A 24,678-nucleotide genomic window follows, 5' to 3' on the forward strand; every position below is an offset into this window, starting at 1 on the left:
CAAGGTTTATTTTGCAATAATGACTGGCTGACTACTTTATTCCTTAATGACTGTGGTCAGTATGCTAACCCTTATTCCTAAATTGTGTTTATTCATATTATTTTTATTATTAAGTTTTTAATTTTAAGCTTTGTTTGATGATTCTTTAATAATGAGTTTAACTATTATATGTCTTGATATATCTTTTGCCCCTCCAGACTTCCAACCTAATGGTGACATGATGGAGATCTTGAGGACTGATTTCCAGTTGCGTCTGCTCTGGGGCAGCAGAGGAGCAGCTGTGAACCAGACGGAGCGATATGACAAGTTCAAACTCATCCTCACAGCCCTCTCCAGAAAACTAGAACCTCCAATCAAACACACAGAACTCTGAAATAAAGTGACAACCTATATAACAAATTAATTATGAGACTTTCTGAACAAGAAAAAACGTGTGAATTCCTGCATATATAGAGCCACATCAAAGTTGCAGCTGGAAATAATCTCCATCTACACATGATCTTTAAAAGAGTCAGCTTGATACTTGGAAGCTATTTATGACTTTGGAGTAGTTTCTTCTATATAGACTTTCCAGAAGTGTGTTGTGCTACACACTTATGACTGGTAAAGTGGGCTGGTACCAATTTTGCTTTTAAGAGTGTCAAAGGAGGATATGTCCATGAAAAATATCTAGTAGCAAAAATGTCAGGCACCAAAAATAAAAAGAGGAAAAAGATTGCAAAGGCAGAAAAAAGAGAGGTGTGGGGAAAAAAAGAAAGAAGCTCTGAGATCTGCCTTAGACATTTTATTTTATTATGCTCATTGGTCAAAACAATGTTCTATTTAAAAATCTCACAAGGAAAATAGTGTGCATAATCATCACTAATGTAAGCATGTGAAGGCTAGTTAATGTATTATATTGTATTAAGTATTATTTACCTGTAAATAATGTCATCCATAAAATGTAAACAAATTCAGAAAAATAATATCTAATAAATGTTTTTAATTCTGTTAAAAAAAATCTGTTTATTTCCTCTTGATATTCAATATTAAATTCTATTACATTGCATATATTTGTAGACTACTGCAAATAAGGAAAAGGACACATCCTTAAACTTTATCCATCTGATAATCCACTTTCAGTCATGACTTGTTAATACTAGTGTAAAACCTGGAAAGGTGGGGAAGGGTTTGATTGTTCCAGTGTAAAATAGAAGTGTTGGACTTATTTACTTCAAAGTCAATAGTTCTGTGGAAGTCAAACTTAGAAGAGCATATCCGATTCCCAGAGATTGATCTTATATACTAGCATTATAAAAACGAGGAATTTGAACAGCAAACCTACTGTAAAATAAATTACACTCAGTTGAATGCAAAGAAATAACATGCCATTATTTCCTTGTCAGTTTCTATTCTTATATAATACAGTTTTAAATGTGCACGTTCATTGTATTTCCATTAAAGATAATGACACTTAAGTACTTCAATGTTTTATATCATAGTCACATGAGATGAAGACTCTGGTCATATTAGTAGCTTAATGAAAGCCATTTTGTTTTGCATGGTGCAGTTCCTCTTCTTGGGGGTCACAATGTTGAGATCCCATGACCAGGCAATACTACTTATGTTACTCCAAAAAAAATTACTAAGTGCACCATTAGTATATGTTCTCCTATGTTTAATACATGAATACATAAATCAGACTAAAAGCCTTACACACAATACACACACACCTCAATCATGAAGCAAGTCAGAATGAACGAGACAAACAGACATACATATTTATTTCTCAGTTGCTCTTGGTCAACACAATCCTAAGTATATAGTGGTCACCATAGTCTCACTGTACAACACATTCTTTCAGAACATAGCATTCACATCATACATCATTCACATCCTAATAATATTTCAATTAAAATGCAACAGGGTAAAAAGTGCATTGCTTTAGACCAGGGTCCATTTGAGAATAGTGTTCCGACTTGAAGCACTGGTTACAAAGAGATAACAGCATGGTTCTCAAAAGCAACCTCTGAAAGTCATTTGCTTGGTTAGAAACCCCATACAAAAGTTAAGCTAAAAACACATTCATTCTGAAATAAAGATGTTAATACATACAGTTTAATAATAAAAACTAACTAGGTATATACATATGCATGTATGCATCCATATGCATACACAGTTTCATATGTAAGAATCACATTCACAAATACATGGACTTGAGATCGGATTTTGGAGACGTGTGGCAACTTGTTGAGAGGCAGTGATGGGACCACAGCATGTTTGGTGATATCTGCTGGAGAAGAAATAAGAAAGCACCGCAGAAAGCTGGCAGTCCAAGAACACTGAGATTTTGGGGCTTATAGGGGCAGATAGACTTCTGAATTTTAGTTACCATTCAGAGGCCTGAAATTAAGGCAGAGATTCAGAATGTCGGAATGATGGGTTGATGTTCAAAGATCCTCGTTGGCGTTTTCACGGCTTGATTTATATGGTGTGTGGCTCCCCCTGCTGGTCAAATATAGAACAGCACCAGGGTCCATCCATTCCCCAGACTTGGGGCGGCAAGTTGGTGGATAATGCTGTGGGGACTGTCGCCTTGGCTACAGTAAGTCCCATGCTTCTACTCTGATTGGTCATGCTATTGACAATGACTTGCACAATATGGTTAACATAACATTCATGATGGAATGCACCAATGACAAACAGAGAAAATTAAACCAAAACAGACATACAAACCAGACAGTCACAGAAGTGTTAAGAGATTAGAGGCAAATGGGATAAGTGGTTAAATCCTATTATGGGGCCAATTGGACTATATGGCTGTGGATCATGCAAGTGCATGTTAAGAACACACAAGATGGCATAGGAAAACATTCCAAAGACAGTTGAAATGGAGCACAAATATCAGTGCCAGGCAACAACACACTTTTCTACTTCTCCCATTATTGCTCAAGGGTGTCTTTCCAGGTTGCCCCTCCCTCCCTGCACACCCTGTTATCCCTGGAACGTTGCTGCAATGGAATTATGTTAATCACCATGACACAAACAGCATGCAAACATGCAACCTGCCCCAACACAGCCCTAAAATCTCACCCCGGTCCTAATTCCCCCAACTGCCCCTCTAACAGACCCACAGCAATGAGTCCCGTTTCACCAAACACCACAGAACCCCATTCATCCAATCAGGAACCTGTAGCCATAGAGAGAAAAAAGACAGAATCATTGATAGTTCCAGAAGGACTGGCTAGAAAAGAGATGGACGCAATTTACCTCCACAAACATAGAGGGCGCTGGTGCACATGTGAGCCAGCCAATAAATGAAGTGCTGCTCCTAATTTAAGCAATTATTTTAGTAAATTTTCTTAGATGAAACAAGATTATTTTAATTGTATACCTCTAACCATTGGTTACACATAAAAACAAAATGAAGTTTAAGCTTAAAGAGAAGAGTGGCACCCACAGAAAGAGTTGAAATGCAATTGAAGGTATGCGGCTATGATCAGGGCAATTTTACAGCAAACAACTGACACTGCGGAAAGAGGGGGAAGAATCTGCATAGATTGAAAGATCAGATGTTCACACTGAATCCCTTCTTGTAGTACCTATAGTTCATTCAAATGCATGTAAATAGAACTATTAACTGGACTGTATAAAATAGGGAAGAGAGGCTCCAAGTAGTGTACATTAGTTTTAACGTGCATACAGACAAACATACATAAATCTCAACAATAAAAGAAGACTTAAGTTTGACAGGATAGAGCAGATAATCTCTCAGACAAACACATTTGAAAAGGTGGCGATTTTGTCTTCAGTTTTGTTCCAAGAATTCCGAGATAATAACAATAATAATACAAAAATAATTAAACAGTGCAGAGTACTAAAATTCGATGAAAAGAAATAAAAATCTCAACCAGCATACTAACATACTAACCCACTGCAGCAAAGTCGCTGTGCAGAGGACCGTAGTCACTTTAAAAACTGTGTGTGTGATTGTGTGTGTTCGTCCTTGGGCTCACGCAGTGAACAAAAGCATCTGGCAGTCAGCCAAGCTGCACTTGACGAGTCATGATAAATCTTACACATGCTTCCCAATGTGTGATGCCATAACTAGAAGACGCTGCCGTGGATGATGTCATATGTAGGTGACCGCACCTTTGCTGTTTTTCTCCAGTGTGATCTCCACATAGGATGTGGGGACATAACCCTCCACGCCACTCTGTTTGCGAACCCGTGTCCATCCGTCACCTTTATCCTCCTCTATGACGTACAGCACCTCACTCTCATTCATCACCAATGTGCCCTCGTTAGAGCCTAGAGAAACACACACTTCTGTTTGAACACCTTAGATTTAACAGGAAGAGAAGACACATTGATGAAATTCTATCAACAAGGCTGCTGTATAAAGAAAAGCAACGCAAAGTTAATTTGAATGAATCTCACATAAATATGTCTTAATTAAAATAATACAAAATTTGATTTTGCAAAAATAAAATGGAAGCATCTTTTTATAAGATTAAAAATTGTGGTATTGTGGTGTTATTATAATGACAAATAAGCATATTTCTTCCTCAAATCCTCATGTAATGCAGCCACAAATTAAAAAAAAAAAAAAATCCTATAATAATAAAATATACACCAATCTTTTTAATTATTAAAATCAGCATAAATGTATCCTAATGCAATGCACCCACACATTTTACCTTCAAATTTCTTTTATAAAGCATGCAAAAAATGACTGAATACAATTATTACAATAAAAATGACAAACAATTTTATATATATATATATATATATATATATATATATATATATATATATATATATATATACACACACATATACACACACACTAAATTTAAGGCAATAAAAAAAAAAATACAACCATAATGTGCATAATGTATTTTTTTCACATTACTGTGATGAGAATATGGGGAGGAAATGTGTTTAATTGTCATGAAAAATGCAACAAAAAAAATCATTAGATTCTTAAAAATGTGTCCAAATTTTAATAAGCATAACCTTAAATACATTTCTTTTACTTTTGATATTGGGGTGAAATATGACTAGGAAATCCTCTTTTAAACCTGTCACATTGAACAGTTTTGTACCGTCAAATGAGTAGAGAGCTTTGCAGTGGCCAAGAGCCGGTAGCGGATCGTCATCGTCAAACTCGTCATCAAACTCGTGTGGATCTGGCTGAGGTGGCGACCGATGCTCCTGACTGTGATCATTTGTGTAACTGCCTTCAGGACTGTAACACAGAGATTAAACAAACTTTTAATTTTACTGCCTTATCTACTCATTTCCATTTACAAACAGCTTGCAGAACAGCAGGGACAGCTCAACAGCCCTTCTATGCATGGGTTTACAAACAGTTTAGGCCCATTTAAAATGGATGCCTGTAATCTAGACATATTACAGTCCCTGACTTGTCTTGAGAATGCAGATAATGTAATCAGGAAATCCAGACCTCTCTCTGCCGGGGGGTGCATGGTGATTCACATCAGCACTGGGCCGTCGCTCACTACGCAAACCATGCTTGCCTTCAACCTCTGCTAGCCAAGACTGTGATGGAGAGACACAGGCAAAGAGCAATTTCAATATACAGCGGGGTATCAAAGTCTGAGTCCACATCAGGCCCAGACCTAGAAATGTAACATTACGGGTACAATAACCACTGACAGAGGGGTTATGAAAGGTTTGGGGGGGGAGGATGCGGTTGTGCAAGTTTATCTTCCTGTGCCTACCAGCGTTTTTGATGTTGCGCGAGTGTTTCTCCTGCACACTCGTATTAGGATTAGCGACATGTACATTAGAGACAATAACATTTCATTGTTAACATTTAATTAACAATTTAATTTTATGTAAATGAAGAAGAAATATTTAATACTCTGCCATATATAAAATATGAACAAATATATTTGTATGCGATAATTTGCATGGCAATGCGTTTTGTCCATTCCTCCACCAGGTGGCACTGGCACAGTTGTTTTACATCAGATATATCAGATGTCCATTCCCAAAGGCTGTGCTTTAAAAATGAGTTACCTCATTTTTATGGATCTCAGAGCGGAGTTTCTCCATGTTGCATATGGTCTCTGAAATCTTGGGCTGGAGGCTTCCAGGATCCCCCATCTGTGGATTCTTCTCATAGACATCCTTCATCTTGTTTAGAGCATCTCTGTGACAAGGACAATTATGATTTTGAGATATTATTTGATAGGCATTTAACAGATTTTACACAGCTTAATTCTCACTTTAAGTAAAAAGTCAGGAAGGAAGAGTTTAAAAGAGCAGCGCTCTTCTTGGTCTACCTTTGGTCCATTTCTTTCTGTAGCTCTTTGCTTAGCTCATCGATCCTCTGTTGAAGTTTTTTGCGTCTCTGTTCAGGAGGAAGGTGGCTGAGATCCTCAAGAGTTGGTGCCTGCACAAATATAGGTTATTGGGTGGGAGGCAAAGATGTCTCGATGAGCATCAATACAAACATAACACACACCGCTAAGTTCTCAGAGTCATTTTTTATAGAGATGTCCTTCCCAGAGCTTAATGGGCCCATTTGTTTAAACAAATTTTATAAACCCAAAGTTTATAAATCTGAACCCACACACCAAGAAAGACATCTTTAAGCTGTGCAATAAGCAATGGGGGGTGGGGAACTACAGATAAAAATAAAAAAATGTAACAAAATACTATAAACACAAAGTCTATTCTCAAAACCTATATTACAGCAGTACAAAACACAAAGCATCAAAAACTTACCAGCTTTAACGACCACTGAACGGTTACGGTTAGGTCACGTCATTTTTAAAAGAACAAAGACAACAAATCACTCAACAACATCAGTCAACCAATGCATTTTGACTGATAATTTTAGTAACAAGTTCACACAAAAAAGGGCACCACTGGGATAGCCCAGGCCTTAGCCTGACTGAATTCAGAATTAGTTCATGTAAGTACAACATTGTTAATATGTAAACGAGAAGTTGAGCACTCAAGTCATAAATGTCATCCAGCATGAAACCTCACAACCTCAACTTTGTTTTCAACACTTCCATTTAGGCAAAGTTATTTACTATAAACTGAAAGAAGAACAGCTACAATATAGTGGCAGTTGGTATTTGAGAAGTATGCCCTGATGTTGGTTTTACAACAATTAATCTGAACTTCTTGGAAAAGGTAAAATACATAATTAACCACAAAAGATGCTTCAAACAAAGATAGCACTCCTATCTGTGTCTATGGTAACTGCCAATATGCAAACATTCAGTGAGTTAAAAAAATTGTTGTACAAAACATGTACAACTGACACCTCTCTAAATATACCAAGAAAAGGTGGAGGAAACAAAAGATGAGCTTGTGAGATTTTAGAATAGCAGCATTTGGATTGCTAATAAGGGCATTCACAAATGGGCTCCTTGTGTCCTCACCAAACTGTGTGTGAACGAACATCATTCTTTCAGGGTGGGACTATTTGTGGATAATGTAAATTACTTGGATGGGTTTACCCTCTTCAAAGAGATCCACAGCTGCATGTTAAACATTTCTCGTAAATGAAATCTGTTTGGCATATGATACAAAAACAATAAGCTGTTGTATGCAAAACAGTTTAAGCGCAATTCAGGATTTAAAAGATCTTCAAAAGAAAGTTATTCAAAACAGTGACATTTCTAGACTAAATACAGTGTCCTGTATATCCGACTGGGTCTTCTCATGTTTGTCAATCTATACTCTGTTTTACCGTCCTCATGTCTGATTTAAGCAGCATTCACACTAAGAGTGATTTGCAGTGACAAAAGTAACGGAAAATCATACATTTTCAATGACAGCTGCTGATTTGGGGTTACACGAGTGATCGTTCTTGATGCAAAGCTGAGCATCAATTTATAATAAAATATGTGTTAACTTTTAAATTGATTGTAATATGATCTGCATAATGTGATGACCTGCAGTGTTTAAAGGGACAGTACAACCAAATGAATGTAATATAAATATAAAATAAAAATAATCGTACTAAAAAAGATGCAATTAAAGTGAAAGGTGACTGAGACTGGCACTCTTATTTCTTTGTGTTCAACATAAGACAAAGTCAAACAGGTTTGGAACAACATAAATTTAATTTTGGGTGAACTATTCCTTTAATACCTTATCAGTGTGAATGCACCATTAGAGAAATAAAATGTCTTCAGCGGCATGCATATTTATTTTATTTTTATTGCATTAAAAAGAAAAGAGAAACCACCCAATGCTACCTCCACCATGTGCATTTAGCAAGCAAGCCAACTCTCATTTTTACCCCATAGCTAAAATCAGGGGCACAGCTCCTTGGACCCACAGAAAGCCTTATTCCTTCACTCAAAACCAATCTTTGCACAGATTTATTGTTTCCTTGTGAGCTGGAATTAGCTAAATCTTGGGTGAGAGAAACCGGCACAAGCGGTAACTTGAAAAATCACTGCAAACACACACACGCTGGTCCCAGGCCAACTCTTACCCCTCTTTTCAAAGCTCGGAAGGATGGGATCTTAGCTTTTGTGATTCTCATTTCAGACAGACGGTTAGCTATCCGCTCTGTATTGAATTTAGGAGGCTGGAAATGGCCAGAGGGAAAACTTGGGAGGGGTGGGGGTGGGATGGATGGGGGAAGCTGGGACAACAAAGATTTAAGGTGAGCTAATAACCATACAAGTACACAAACAAACATTCAAAATCATGTTTGTTTGCTAGCTAGTTAAAGGACAATTCGTGGTATCTGCATGTTTAATGAAATGAAATGCAAGACCTTTTAAGTCTTTTTAACAGATTTGTACTTTGTTTAAACAATACAAATATACCTTTATTTTTTTACCTTACTTATATGAAGTTATTAAATAGTATGGCCTACCAGATAAACCACTTTTAAAGTAGTAATTCACCCAAAAAGTATAATACTCACTGTTATGCCATCTCAAACTCATATGACGTTCTCTCTTCTGTAGAACACAAAGATATTTTGAATGATAAATTACGTCTGTTTGTCCATACCATGCAAGTCAATATGTTCACACTTTCAAGCACAAAAAAAGGACACAAAGGCAGCATAAAGTTCATCCATACAACAGGAGTGGTTTAATCCATGTCTTCTGAAGTGAAATGATCGGTCTTAGGTAAGAAGCAGACAGACTTAAACATGATTTGAAGCACATATACACTTTATTTGCGCTTGACACATTCGCAGAGCGCTGTGCACACACTCTCCGAATGTACACATGCTGTATGTACACTCACTGTGCGTATGCATCAAGTGCAGAGAAGTGTGTGATCAGGCTTCAAATCAAGATCATCTAGTAGAATACCTTTATGCATCCTTTTTTGAAGGACCCCGTTGACTTGCATTGTATGTACAAGTAGACATCAAATATACTTCAAAATATCTTAGAAAGTCACAAGTTTGAGACGGCCTAAGGGTTAGTAAATGATGAGAGAATTTGCATTTTTTGGGTGAACTATACCATTAACTCTTTAACAATACCAAAATGAACAAGGCACATGCAAATTGACAAATCAACAAATTTAAAATAATAAAAAAAACATTTAAGATGTTTAATGGCCTTACATTTGTAAAAATTACTTTAAGATATTTTAATACTTTTCAGATACCCAACAATTAAACTGGGTGGGTGGTAAATACAAATCTAGCTTGTTAACCTTGTTTCCTAGTGAGATGGAATATTCATAACTTTTTAAATATTCATAAGTTCTTAAAAACAAGAACTACTCCCAAGGGAAGGGAAAAAGTGACCGTTTGTTCTTAAAAAAAAAAAAAAAAGAGAGATAAAAGGTCCGGTAGCATGCAGGCACTGACTGTAGAGCTGTAAAAACATAAGTTAAAGTTTGACCTAACATTATAATCTTTGCCTGTTAATAAATGCCAAAGTAGAGACTAGCTCAGATGTGGGTTTTAATTTATTACCTATCCTAAGCGAATCAGCCATCACTTTTTTTTACCAAGACATAAAATGCACGTCAATGCAAGAATGTGTGAAACTCACCTTGGGCTTCTTCCCAAAAAGCCAAAGTTTGTTTTTGGTCCTGCTGATCGGGTTTTTGGGGTCTGGTTTGCCTCCCTCAGTTTTGGGGGTCCCAATGGTGCTATCTGACCCTGTTCGCTGGATGTTCTGACTGAAGTCCTCAAAAGGAAAATCGCCGGGTGGCTCAAACCCAGACTTAAATGACTCCACTACAATTGCAGAATCCTGTAGGACCACAGCAATTGATTTCACTTGATTTAGAGCCAAGAGCAAGTATTATTCATTTTACATTCAGCAATAAATATAAAATGATTTCAGTCATCTTATTGGCACTTGAAGTTAAGCTTTAGTTCTTTAAGTATTCATTTTAGAAGACACAATAATTTTATTTGTGGCACAATAATGACATCTCATGGCTTGCACTTCCAGGTATGAAACCAGCAAAATTGTTGTTACCAGCTCTTAGCTTTAATCACTATGCAAGAACACCAGTAGCAGTAATATATTGCATAGACTGGCATTTCTGAGTGTGGTCCGAGACGATTCAATGAGGTGCAAATGAGACAAACTGAACTTGAAGACTCTCTTAACAAAATGTCGGGTTTCTCACACGTTTCGATCACAATCCAATTATGATATCGTGATGCATTGTGATAAACTGAATCTTTACATATTGGAATACGTATCGCATCTTGAGGTGGTTGGTGATACCCAGTGCTAAACACACACAAAAATAAAATTTAACAGAATACAATGGTATTATATAAAGGCATGCATATTTTATATTATGAGAAGAGTGAGGACTATAATGTTGGTAAATTGTGGAAAGATGCAGAATGCTCAGCTGATCTGATATTTGTGCGTTTGATACAGGGGTGTAAAGTAACGAATTACAAATACTCACGTTACTGTAATTAAGTAGTTTAAAAATGTTATAATTTTACTAGAGTACATTTAAAGTGCTGTAACTGTACTTTTAATGCATTATTTTCCCACCGTCTGTGTTTGCTTTTAAATGAGCTACTCTTCTACTCTCACTTGAGTAGTTTTTAGGACAGGTACTTTTACTTGAGTATTATTTTTCAGTACTCTTTCCACCCCTGGTTTGTTGAGGGTGTGGCACATTTTACAAAAGAGCTCTGGCTTCATGACATCAGTTTAACAGCCTCTATGAGACTCATATGACCTCAACATATGAGCAGAGGGCGATTGGAAATCCCAGAACAACGCACATTAAAGCTCATAAATAAAACCGAAAACAGAATTGGGTCATAATCTGAGCTGATTCATTCTTCACTGAGCAGGGCTGAAGCACTGACCACCAGGGAACAGGGCAAAAAAGGGCAAAAAAGAGCAAAAACTGGACAGAAAAAGAAAACAAGAGACTGGGCAAGTTAATGTAATCAGTAAGGTTTGGAAATCGACAACAACTTATTCAGATTTGGCTAAATTCTTTATTTTTTTAAATACCAGAACCGAATGATTGATGTCTGGTTTTGTTTTCTGTGCTTGAATGTCTAAATACTTATGCAGATATGGACAGAACACAGTAATAAATACTAGAACAGTGAATCTCTTACACCACGGCAAAATAAATTATGCTTTATGATGTTGAATTGTGAGCTCATCGACTGATGTAAAATTTTATTTATTGTCAAATTGTGGCTGCTGCAAAATAATACAATAATAGACAACACATTTTCTGATAAATTATTAGGTGCTTCATCAAAAATACTAAGAATCGCTAAAAGGAATCGATAAGAAACCAAAAACATTAATTTGCAGATTCCCATTCCTACAGAAATGCTGAACACTGGGCAGGAAGCCAGAAAAGATAAGGAAAGAGAGCAAGAGAGAGAGAGAGAGAGAGAGAGAGAGACTTGGCAAGTAAAAAAAAAAATTAATCAGTGGTTGCTGCGTCCCTCACATGAGACCTTTTCATAAGCATCAGTGCTGTGAACTAATGAGCAAATAATGCTTCTCTCATCCTCCTTCCCTCCCATCTACTCCTTCGCTTTCTCCCACCCACTCGCTGTCTCCATTACTCCCTTTTCCTCGGCTAGTGTAGTGAAGCATAGTGTGAAGGATCGTAGGTGCAAAATGACCCAAGGCTGAAGTATGGTACATTCCCTTCAATGACTAATAGAGCATAACTTGTTACTTTTGGGAGTGTATGTTTGCATGTCTCAGGACTTACCTTGCGCTCGTCTACATTCTTAGCAGCAGTCACCATGCCCTCCAGGCATTTTGAGACAATGGGAATGACTCTTCGTTCTACCTCAGCAAAACTCCGGTACGTCTCCCCCAACTTGACTGTCCGACGCTCATCCATGTCCTGTAGATTCTAGAAACACAAATAGGGAGGTTCCACTACATAAACATGATAGAGATATAGGAACTCTTTGGAGTACTCCTAGTGGTAAGATACTAAATCTTTGTGAATACGGGCCCTGGTTTGGGCAAGCTTTTATACTTTATCTAATACTGCATAGGGTGTAGACAGTTATGGACAAAGACTCACTTTAAATATCTGAGGAATGGCCACATTGAAGTGCTTCCACTGTTCACTGTTGAAGTTCTGCAACTGGGCTGCATACTCGTTCTTGCTCTCCTCTGTCATGTGTTGTCTCAGATACAGCTGGGACTTTGCCTAAGACAGAGTGAATGGTCATCTATATTACTAATACTTCTGGAAAACAGTTCTGAAATACAGCCCTCAGGATTACTTCTGTATTGTGCCAAAAACTGCATTGAAGTGCTGTGTTACAATGTTTATCATAAGGTTTTTCCAATTAAGACAATTGCAATAACTTAAGAGTAAAGTTCAGTCCTTTATCAAAAAATAGTGTTGCACAGAAAAGGACCACACCAACTACCTTTTCCACCTCTGATTTTGTGGCGTTGATATCGTTGTCTAACTTCTCGTACATCATCTGTGATTTCTCGGCTTCTTTGCATTCTCGTTCAAACTTCTTTTTACTCTGTTAAATCCACACAGGCAAAAAGAGAGACACGCACACGTTTGGCTGTCAATTCAGACATGACGCATTTCTGGTAAAACTACTTATGCATTAGTCAACTTCCTTTGAAAAGGGACATAAAAACAGTCCAGATTTGATCTAGTAGCAACAAAAACAGACAAACAAACAAACATCCAAAGCAGGAAAGTGTGTGATAATGAAATTGAACATACAGCTTCCAGAGCATCTGGTTTCATTTGGCGATATTGCAAGAAAGAAAAATACTTCTGTTATTACAACATGGCCATTCTCAATGCCAGATTCAGCTGTTGCTGGCCTGAGCCCGCAGCAACCATAAAGCTGCAAAAATACTCCAGTGTCACAGTCAGTCACACTGACAGGCAGGAAACTTAAAGGATGCAGTAATGCAGTGCAGGGTATGTATTTGAAAGAGAGAGCAAATGGAAAGAAAAAGAGAGGTTCAAAATGTGAGCCGCAGAGAGGTTAGCATTTGTGCATTGCCAACCGCATTATGTTTTGCTGTTTTTGACGCTTTATTCTGTTTTGTACAAACACACAAATACACACACTATCAAACATCTGGATCTATATATCTGGATCCCAGGTCACAGCTGGAGATGATGTTGTGAATCGGTCACCCACACATACACTCAGCCAATGACAAAACAGTAAAATTTAGACTTTAAGAATTGACTCCCTTTTCAATTTACAAGTTTAAATTTGAATCGAGTTAGACACGTCCTACAAGGATGTTGGTATTTGAATTGTAATGACTGGAAGAAATCCTGGACTACCATATGCACTGTTCTTATTTCCTTATTCCTAATATATTATGAATTTCTTTGTGCAAATAAATAACTAAAATGGGTACACCTGTACATCTGTGGGGACTTTATTAGTTACACCTGTACATCTACTTATTCATGCGATTATCTAATCAGCCAATCGTGTGGCAGCAGTGTAATGTATACAATCAGGCATATATGGGTCAGGAGCTTCAGTTAATGTTCACATCAACCAAAAATGTCTGATCTCAGTGATTTAGACTGTGGCATGTTTACTTACATATTGTTATTACTATAGTAGTTAGTAATTGTAAAATGTAATGTTTAACATTGACACTGTTAAATAAAGTGATTTATATATGCCATACAAAAGATCAAATCACATTGTTTCTAGATAATATTTACTAATATAATAAAATCTATTAATGTACATCTAATACAATGTTCCTGGGAGCACTCCTTATGTTGTGTGCATGATGAAATGATGAGTTAATGTTTTATTGTAAAATGTATCGTTAAAATGGAACCCACAGCACACATTATAATTATTATGAATTTCATACCATTTTAATTCTACTTATTTAAATTCAAATTACAAGTCTGCATCCTGTTTGCTACCTCAATTCAAATTTAGGATTTGAATGGGAACTTAAAGGCATTATCAATTCAATTCTGAACTCATAACCTGACAACTGTGCAATTAACATGTACAAACATAAACAATCTGAAATGCACTCACATTGTCCATATGTTTCCAGCACTGGTCTAGATACTGCTGGGTCTTTCTCCCCTCCTGGAGGTGCTGTTGAATAGACACAAGAGCAACAAATAAATGTAAAAATTCAAACCCTGCCTGAAGCTGTACCAAAGTGGGCAGGATTGCAGTATACTGCAGGTGAATATATTTGGTACTCACATGTTTTCTCTCTGCTTTCAGGTCCTGTGAATACCTCATCAGCTCCCCATACACCTTGTGCCCCATCTCCTCGGCAACAACCTCTCGCTGACCTGCATAGTCATTCAACTCATTCAATATGGAGTAGAATGACAGACAGGATGTGAACCTGTAGGAGAAGAACATAAAATACTTAATTTTGTTGAATCAAAATTTGCAAACAGCTCTTTTCTATGAATTAAAAGGACAACAATTGCATTATAAACTGAGTATATGTAGTTCTGGATGCTGATTGGTAAATATAGCAAACCAGTCATGCTCAAATATGTAAAATAACAGCTATGATGCATAAACTAGAACATCGCTGCACAGCTGCCATAGAATATCAATTTAACGCAGAATTTAAGTGACTATTTTCTGGCTGGCCTCCATTCACTTGCACTGAAATGACCTACAGGGCTGAAATATTCTTCTAAAAATCTTTGTTTGTGTTCAACAGAAGAAAGAATGTAATAGACATCTAGGATAGCATGACAATTTGTAAATGATCAGAGAATTTTTATTTTTGGGGGAACTATCCCTTTAATATTTTTGTGCTTTACTATAAGCATACTGCATTATACTGTACTGTATACTGTATACATTATATTTGTTTCTGTGCATCCTGCCTTGCAACGCCATGTAGTTGTGACTATATTCAAAATATAGCGCTGTGTCTTTTACCTTATTGCTTATGTATTAGAAGTAATGGTTGACTAATATGGGTTTTTAATGGCCAATTTAATGCCAATATATACTGCATATAATACAATTTAATGACAGCAAATAAAGATGAACAAAACATTTCTGAAAATGTTCCACAATTATTTGTGGATACACAAAAATTCACAAGATATTATTTACTCAATTCACTCAAAAATATTTGAAAACAGAAAATGTGCACTATTTTGACAAGGCTGTCAGTAGATTTTGGAACTGGCAGTAGGTGGAATAACCATGTCTGTTAATCAGTTAATCTGTACTATGTAAACTGTAATATGCCGATGCTAATATTCTCAAAATGGCCAATGTGGTCATTATGCGTCACTATATCTATATAGAAGTATAAGAAAACATTAAATGCCTCAATATGTTCTTTTAGGACTATTGAAACACATGTACTTTAAACTTAAATGCTTATGAGAGGTCCAGTCTATGCACTCATAAAAAGTTTTTGTGCATTTATCAGCAGACACACACATATTCTGCATCTCCTCAGGTTGCCGTCATGGACCGTATGTTGCTATTGACTAAGGGCCAGGCTGCATGGCATGACTAGCTCACTATATTAAAACACCCCCCCTTCACACGCGCACACACACCCACGCACGCACGCACACCCACCCACCCACCCACACCCACACGCACGCACGTGCCCGCGCCCATTTGTCTGTTCTCTTTAGGGATGTGTGTATCGGGAGGGCCGCTGCAATTTCTTTTTATCCAAAGCAAATCTCCCCCACCTCCAGGGTTCGGTTCTAATCAGCAGGCTGTCTTTACACAACATGACAAATGTCCTGGGACAGAAACACACGCTGGGAGAAATTATGCCTATCTAATGGAATTCATTACGGGACAAGGGAGGGTCCTGAGCTGACACCTAGCATATACACCAACTTTCTGCTTTCAGCCTAAATCTACAGCCAACGTGATAGAACATGCTGCTTAAGAGACCAACTGCAGCCAAAACGCGCAATGAAATAAATGTCATGAATTCAACTTTTAAGGATAAATGGTAGCTAAAACTTTCAGTAAGAAACTGTAATGCATTGTACAAAACAAATGTACAGCTGTAGTAAAACAATATCATTAAATATTTCCACAGAAACTAGCATATTCTACAACTAATGACAATGTATAATATCTTGTTAGTGACACCAATGGTTTACTGATCTGCAGCATTCTGGATAAGTATATTGAATTATCTGTATGCAGCAGATTTTTTGGATAACACAAGATCAATTTTTATTGTTCTATTTCTAATGACATTTTATAAAATGGATGGTTCTGTCATGGATGCTGATTGGCAAGTACACAGGGTTCCTACACCATTTGACCAAAACATTTCCATGATTTTTCCATTAGTTTCAGTCGTTCGGGTAACTCAATTTTAAAAATAATTTTTGAGACTGCACTAAAACATTTCTAGCCAATGAAATATACAGCAGAACATAAAAAGAGGGAAAAAATGATTCACTATAGAGTTCTCTTTTTAACTTATCATGATTAACAACAGGCATGGAAATCCCTATTTAAAAATTCCCTGATATTTCTAGGTTTTCAGTGATCATGGGAACCCTGAATACAGCAATTCATATACTACATACAGTTAATTTAAAGTTAATTTAGTGTCATTAATTATATAAAAATAATAACCAAAAAAATTCACGTAAATAATCAAGCCCTATGACCCGTAATTTATACACGCTGTAATTCATGTTCTGGTAATTCAATTTACTAGTTTATTTTTAAGTAATCTGCCACAAAATTAATGAATAATTAATTTCCAATTATGAATAATATAAATGAATAAAATAATCAAATAAATAAATGAATAATCAAATAAAATAATTTATTTTCCGGTTTACAAGTCAATTCAAGTTTATTTGTATAGCGCCTTTCACAACACACATTGTTTCAAAGCAGCTTTACAGAAGATCATGCATTAACAGACGATAAAACTGTAATGTCTATAATGCCGATGAATCATCATTGTGCAATTAGATAAAATGTGATTGTTAATCGTGTTTAAAATTTTATTAATAACCCCAGTGAGCAAGCTGAAGTTGACTGTGGCAAGGAACACAAAACTCCATAAGATGTTGATTAATGGAGAAAAATAACCTTGGGAGAAACCAGACTCACTGTGGGGGCCAGTTCCCCTCTGGCTAACATCATGAATATAATGTAAATATTACTTACGTATTGTTAAAGCCATGGTTTAAAATTATTAAACTAAGTAAGTGTTAAGGGTCAGTGTTTGAACATCGATTTTGTTTGAACTGTAAGATTAATGACAGCGCCTCAAGTTTAAACTCACCTGGGCTCATCATCTTTGGAACGCTTGGGGCAGTATTTCTTCACGAGACTCCTGTTTGGGCAACAAAAATAAATATTTAGAAGATGCAGAGTTACATTACATGATTATTACAGATCACATTATATGCAGAATATACACTGGTGGCCAAAAGTTTAAAAAGAATTAACAGATTTTGCCCTTATGGAAAGAAATTGGTACTTTTATTGACCAAAGTGGCATTCAACTGATCACAATGTATCAGTCAGGACATTAATAATGTGAAAAATTATGATTCAAATTTGAAATAAAAGTATCAGAACTTCTTAAACTACTTCGAAGTGTTCTCATAAAAAAAGAAATCCTCCACATGCAGCAATGAGAGCTTTGCAGATCCTTGGCATTCAAGCTATTAGTTTGTCCAGATACTCAGGTGACATTTCACCCCACTCTTCCTGTAGCACTTGCCATAGATGTGGATGTCTTTTTAGGCACTTCTCACACACCTTACAGTCCAGCTGATCACACAAAAGCTCAATGGGGTTAAGATCCATAACACTCTTTTCCAATTATCTGTTGTCCAATGTCTGTGTTTCTTTGCCCACTCTAAGCTTTTCTTTTTGTTTTTTCTTTTTCTTTGCAATTCTTCTCATAAGGCCTGAACCCCTGAGTCTTCTCTTTACTGTTGAACATGAAGCTTGTGTTGAGTGGGTAGAATTAAATGAAGCTGTCAGCGGAGGACATGTGAGGTGTCTATTTCTCAAACTAGAGACTCTAATGTACTTATACTCTTGTTTAGTTATACATCTGGCCTTCCACATCTCCTGTGTCCTTGTTAGAGCCAGTTGTCTTTGAAGACTGTAGTGTACACCTTTGTATGAAATCTTCAGTTTTTTGGCATAGTATAGCCTTCATTCCTCAAAACAATGATTTACTGACGAGTTTCTAGGAAAGCTGCTTCTTTTTTGTCATTTTTGACCTAATATTGATCTTAAGACATGCCTGTCTATTGCATAATATGGTAACTTGAAAAACAAACACAAATACAATGTTAAGCTTAATTTAACGAACCAAACAGCTTTCAACTGTGTTTGATATAATGGCAAGTGATTTTCTAGTACCGAATTAGCAATTTAGCATAATTACTCCAAGATAAGGTGTTGGAGTGATGGCTACTGGAAATGGGGCATGTCTAGATGGGCGGCTGTGGCTCAGGTGGTAGAGCGGGTCGGCTGCTAATCACAGGGTTGGTGGTTCGAATCCTGGCCCACAGGACTCCACGTGCCGAAGTGTCCTTGGGCAAGACACTGAACCCCAAGTTGCTCCCAATGGTAGGTTAGCGCCTTGCATGGCAGCTGTGCCTTGCATCTGCCGCCATTGGTGTATGAATGTGAATGATTGGGTGATTGGGACACAGTCTAAAGCCCTGTGTGTTGCAGCATCATCGGACTGAGCTTGTTGTCATTGCAGGTAATCTCAATGCTGTGTGTTACAGGGAAGACATCCTCCTCCCTCATGTGTTACCCTTCCTGCAGGCTCATCCTGACATGACCATCCAGCATGAATGGATCGGAGGGTGAGGGCTAGGGCCATTCCCCAAGAAATGTCTGGGAACTTGCAAGTGCCTTGGTAACATCTCACAGCAAGAACTGGCAAATCTGGTGCAGTCCATGAGGAGGAGATGCACTGAAGTACTTAATGGTGGCCACACCAGATATTGACAGATACTTTTGATTTGAAGTCATCAGGGAATGGCTAGACTGGTTTGAACTGACAACGTCTAAGGTAACTCAGATAACTGCTCTGTACAATTGTGGTGAAAAGATTAGCATCTCAGAATGCTATTCTGAGATGCGGGTTGGCGCTGTTTTGGCGGCGCGAGGGGGACCTACACAATATTAGGCAGGCGGTTCTAATATTGTGGCCGATCGGTGTGTGTGTACATATACACATACATATTATATATACACACACACACACACACACACATACACTCACCTAAAGGATTATTAGGAACACCTGTTCAATTTCTCATTAATGCAATTATCTAATCAACCAATCACATGGCAGTTGCTTCAATGCATTTAGGGGTGTGGTCCTGGTCAAGACAATCTCCTGAACTCCAAACTGAATGTCAGAATGGGAAAGAAAGGTGATTTAAGCAATTTTGAGCGTGGCATGGTTGTTGGTGCCAGACGGGCCTGTCTGAGTATTTCACAATCTGCTCAGTTACTGGGATTTTCACGCACAACCATTTCTAGGGTTTACAAAGAATGGTGTGAAAAGGAAAAACATCCAGTATGCGGCAGTCCTGTGGGCTGAAAATGCCTTGTTGATGCTAGAGGTCAGAGGAGAATGGGCCGACTGATTCAAGCTGATAGAAGAGCAACTTTGCCTGAAATAACCACTCGTTACAACCGAGGTATGCAGCAAAGCATTTGTGAAGCCACAACACGCACAACCTTGAGGCGGATGGGCTACAACAGCAGAAGACCCCACCGGGTACCACTCATCTCCACTACAAATAGGAAAAAGAGGCTACAATTTGCAAGAGCTCACCAAAATTGGACAGTTGAAGACTGGAAAAATGTTGCCTGGTCTGATGAGTCTCGATTTCTGTTGAGACATTCAGATGGTAGAGTCAGAATTTGGCATAAACAGAATGAGAACATAGATCCATCATGCCTTGTTACCACTGTGCATGCTGGTGGTGGTGGTGTAATGGTGTGGGGGATGTATTCTTGGCACACTTTAGGCCCCTTAGTGCCAATTGGGCATCGTTTAAATGCCACGGCCTACCAAAGCATTGTTTCTGACCATGTCCATCCCTTTATGGCCACCATGTACCCATCCTCTGATGGCTAATTCCAGCAGGATAATGCACCATGTCACAAAGCTCGAATCATTTCAAATTGGTTTCTTGAACATGACAATGAGTTCACTGTACTAAAATGGCCCCCACAGTCACCAGATCTCAACCCAATAGAGCATCTTTGGGATGTGGTGGAACGGGAGCTTCATGCCCTGGATGTGCATCCCACAAATCTCCATCAACTGCAAGATGCTGAATTGTTGATTGTTGAATCAATGCCACGTAGAATTAAGGCAGTTCTGAAGGCGAAAGGGGGTCAAACACAGTATTTGTATGGTGTTCCTAATAATCCTTTAGGTGAGTATATATATATATATATATATATATATATATAGACTTCTAATGATAGCAATAGATAAAACAAAAATCCACATAAGGGTATATTTTATCCCTAAATCATTGGCATGGTTATTCATATGGCTTTAAAGGGAAAACAGGAAAACAAGTGTTTTGTTTGTGCATCAGAAAATTAAAGTAGGCCACATTAAACAAGCAAAAAAGTGCTGAAATGCTAATCGGTCTTCCCTCTCCCCATGTCCCACGCACAATAACAAACTCAGGGGAAGGAACGCATCAAATGTTATGTGAGAGCTCTTGAGACTGCTGCGTTCAGGCATGTTCCTCTCTTGAGGGATGGCGGGCAGGATTGTGGGTCTGTCAAGTGTTCTCAAGGAGTCAGCTAGCCCTCCTCCCAAGCCAAGACCCCCACAAAACTGCATTAATGATGCTAGTCACTTCCTATATGGAAGGTTCCTCAAATTCACTTCATGAAACAGATCAAACAATATGAAACACTTCCTATTTCACAGTCTGTTTATGATTAGTACACCAATAACTCAAGGCAGCTTTATTCCTATGTCAATGCTTAAGATCATACAGAGTATTAGGACAGAAACAACTAAAGAATGACAAAATGAAAAGAAATATTAATAAAAATAACCAGCCAAAAAAATTGATAGGAAAAAGCATATATGTGCTACATGCTGTGTGATGTTCTTTGTTTCATTGCTTTCAAATTGCAATTTATTTGAAGAGCATTTGACAGGATGTTGATGCTTTTGCTATAAATAATATTTGACTATTTTTGTTAAGGTATTCAATAAATTTGTTTTACAATTTCTGTAGAAAATGTGTGGAGCTCACCATTGGTTGCCAAGACGTTACTGTGCAGTTGCTAAGCTGTTTGGGTTGTTGGTTACTGGCCCAATTAAAAAGAGCCCACTTCCATCTGGGGCGCTGCTTTATCCTGACTCTAATGGATTTTTCTGCCAGTATGATAATCATAAGTTTGATCACCTGAAGTGATCACATCTCTCCTAAATCATTCAAATCTATAGCACAGTGTGAGACAAACTGTGTGACACTAAAAATCAACAGCTTAATAGACCACAATTATTGTTCGTGGCTTCCCTAGTTTATCTAAAAAAAAATTACAAAACCAAAATACATGATTAAATATTAATAAAAAAAAAGTGGAGTAAAAATCAAACAAGGGTAATGCGCATCGGCTCCATTAACCTCTCTATATGGCAACAATTGAGAGAAAGCAGTCTGGGTGTTGCCATGTGTAACGGCCCATGTCTCAGTTTGAGATCTGAGAGAAAAAAAGAGGGACTCTATAACAGTATCCAGGCAACAGTGAAATGTCTACAGGGACCTAAGCAGCCCAGACAGGAGAGGAGAGGGATGGCCCCAGCTGCAGCTCTTTGCATGTCCTGTGGCAAATTCACAGCCTGTGTCTCATTCTTAGTTTGATCACACATCAAATCTTACAACTTACAGCATCCTCCTGAGCAGACATTGGGTTTTGTCTTCACTACAAGCTATAAATAATTTAATTTAAACTGACTTCAGTTCAGAACACTCTGGGCTGTCAGTAAAGGGTTAAACTTTTGACATACAAAGTCATGTGACAACAATATGCCGCCGATCACAGCAGAGTTTGTCTTTGGGAGAAATGCCAACAAATCTATATCTTGTAAGAAACTTCATTAAGTTTTACACTGAAACCCGTTTGAGTCAAAAGACTAGAGCCTCTGGTTTAATCCATTATGCCATTTTTTAACGATTTATAGGGAAACTTCCTTCCTACACTGTTAAAAACAATAAATACTTACAAGAACTGTAGGCCTTTTTCCCCCCATAGGAATCCTATATTTACTGAGCATTATTACAGAGAATCAATGGGTTCATCCAAATACTGAAAAGTTTTTTTGACTATTATTTGTGCTTTTCCCAATAACATTGTTCCAAAGCAGCTTAACAGAAAATCAGCTGTAACGTCTGTAATGTCTCATAAATATGAAAAACGAACACTCCTGGAGGGGGTTAAGCACTAGAGCATGTGAGCGGAGTGGAGCAAGGAACAGAGCGATCAAAATTTAACCAGAGCGAGGACCAAATTTCACAAGATTGTGCTCAGTCCCACTTTGGCAGCTCTCAAGGTGCTCACTTTCAGCTTCTCCCACAATGCATTTGATTTCTCGTGCGGCCACGTGAACATGTATTGGCTTCTACACATGTTGGTGGCTGTATTAGAACCAGGATTTTAAACAGAGTGGATAAACAAAGATGAGGCAGTGATTAAACTCATTGAGATTCGCAAGCAGCAGGTGACAGAGGCTGAATCCAACAACAAACCACGATGAAGTGAGAGTGCAGAGGCAGTCCAAAACACTTTGTTTTGATTAGTTTCCTGGACATATGTCTGTAAAATATTTATAACCGCAGACATCTGTAATGTTTACCATCGGCCTGTAATGTTTAACATCGGTTTACCATAGATCGCACATAAGAGATGGGAGTGTTGACACACTGCTATCAAGCGAAACTGACCAATCAGAAAATGTATTTAGCTGTGCCAATTGATTGCGAAGTGAATAATAAACATGGGCATATACTGTATCTTGGAATATTAGAAGAAACTGATTGAAATATCTGGCAACATACAGAACTGGTGAGCGAGCCAGAGCTACACTATTGATTAATGTAGACAATCCGTTCACACTATTTACTTGTTCCTTCGGAAAATGTGTTTTGAAATGCAAGGCTCAAATCACAAAATTAAGTGCTTGTGTACTTTCCAAATTTTCCTAATCAAAAGAAATTCTTTCTCTTAAAAAAAACTAAAAACATGGTTCTGTCCAAACGCAACAGCCAACGTTCGCAGGTGTTGTGAAGTGCATCTTACATTTTCTGGTGTCTTCTCATTGACCAACATCTACTTCAGACACAGACACTTTTGAAACAACAACAGTAAAAGTGTTCACAGGCTGGGCAGTGCAGATTCTCTGTCTTTTTTTCAATTGGAAAAGGTGAGTATAACCAGGGGTTATTTTTACTGGGTGTTTTACAGGTAAACTAATACAATTATCACAACAGAATAGGCCAGAGAGCACAAGGCTATATTTTTAAAGTAGCCTAGAACAAAGCATCGTTTGTGAAGTTGTCATTTGCACTATGAAAATTTTGGTTGTATGCCTTTATGACAAGGGCTTTTTTTTTTACATGGTGTAAATAAATGAAAAAGAATGCTGGCAAATAAATGCTCTCATCAAGTCTGGAACACCGCAAGGGGGTGATTGATGACAGAATTTTTTTTCTGGGTGACCTTTCCCTTAAAGCAAATATATTTTAAATTACAGATATTGTCAATAGAATATTGCAGTGTATGCACAACTACACCGATTGAATCGGAATCATCGTATCACTATCACTCCATTTCCAATTTAATTATTTTACTTATTTATTTCATGGGGGGGAGGGGGGCAGTATATTATGATTATTATTTTACATTGAAATATTGACAGATATACAGTATGTTAATATTAACCAATGGCAACTAGACACTCACCGTAGCTGTTTTGCATAGGCCTGCTCGATCTCCAGACGCTCCTTGACAAACTTTGCATAGCGCTCCAGAAAGTCGATACCCCACTGTGTGTGTTTGTCGAGATTTTCAAACTGGTCCTGATCAAGAATGAGAGAGGAACAGAGAGGGTTTGATCAGTCACTGGATTGCAGGTGCCAGACAGGAAACATGAATATGAAATGACTTGTTTGAAGAATATTTAATAGTTGCTGGGTGAGTGCAGAATTTAAATC

General features: G+C 37.6%; 2 protein-coding genes across 4 annotated transcripts in view; one reads left to right on the top strand and one right to left on the bottom strand.

Moving 5' to 3' along the window:
• The window catches only part of LOC127630872 (breast cancer anti-estrogen resistance protein 3 homolog), a 102,062-nt gene extending 100,690 nt beyond the window's left edge, over window positions 1-1,372 (top strand). The window contains 1 exon segment of the mRNA XM_052108714.1: window positions 198-1,372. Coding sequence (XP_051964674.1) covers window positions 198-373 — 176 coding nt within the window. The 3' untranslated portion in view covers window positions 374-1,372.
• Window positions 1,373-1,627: 255 nt separating this feature from the next.
• Window positions 1,628-24,678, bottom strand: part of LOC127630873 (formin-binding protein 1-like) — a 70,191-nt gene continuing 47,140 nt past the window's right edge. The window contains exons 2-16 of one of the 3 annotated variants that reach the window (XM_052108716.1): window positions 24,428-24,543; window positions 17,727-17,777; window positions 14,669-14,816; window positions 14,492-14,554; window positions 12,863-12,967; window positions 12,508-12,636; window positions 12,184-12,330; window positions 10,008-10,211; window positions 8,471-8,623; window positions 6,294-6,403; window positions 6,028-6,160; window positions 5,450-5,544; window positions 5,088-5,230; window positions 4,132-4,290; window positions 1,628-3,169 (exon numbers count right to left, since the gene is read on the bottom strand). In XM_052108716.1, the coding sequence (XP_051964676.1) occupies window positions 3,162-3,169; window positions 4,132-4,290; window positions 5,088-5,230; window positions 5,450-5,544; window positions 6,028-6,160; window positions 6,294-6,403; window positions 8,471-8,623; window positions 10,008-10,211; window positions 12,184-12,330; window positions 12,508-12,636; window positions 12,863-12,967; window positions 14,492-14,554; window positions 14,669-14,816; window positions 17,727-17,777; window positions 24,428-24,543 (1,764 nt within the window). In that variant the 3' untranslated portion in view covers window positions 1,628-3,161. Of the gene's footprint in view, window positions 4,291-5,087; window positions 5,231-5,449; window positions 5,545-6,027; window positions 6,161-6,293; window positions 6,404-8,470; window positions 8,624-10,007; window positions 10,212-12,183; window positions 12,331-12,507; window positions 12,637-12,862; window positions 12,968-14,491; window positions 14,555-14,668; window positions 14,817-17,726; window positions 17,778-24,427; window positions 24,544-24,678 lie in introns of all 3 variants that reach the window. The other 2 variants (XM_052108715.1, XM_052108717.1) reach the window with 2 other exon arrangements.

Source organism: Xyrauchen texanus, chromosome 37, assembly GCF_025860055.1.
Source record: "Xyrauchen texanus isolate HMW12.3.18 chromosome 37, RBS_HiC_50CHRs, whole genome shotgun sequence".
Lineage (NCBI taxonomy): Eukaryota > Metazoa > Chordata > Actinopteri > Cypriniformes > Catostomidae > Xyrauchen > Xyrauchen texanus.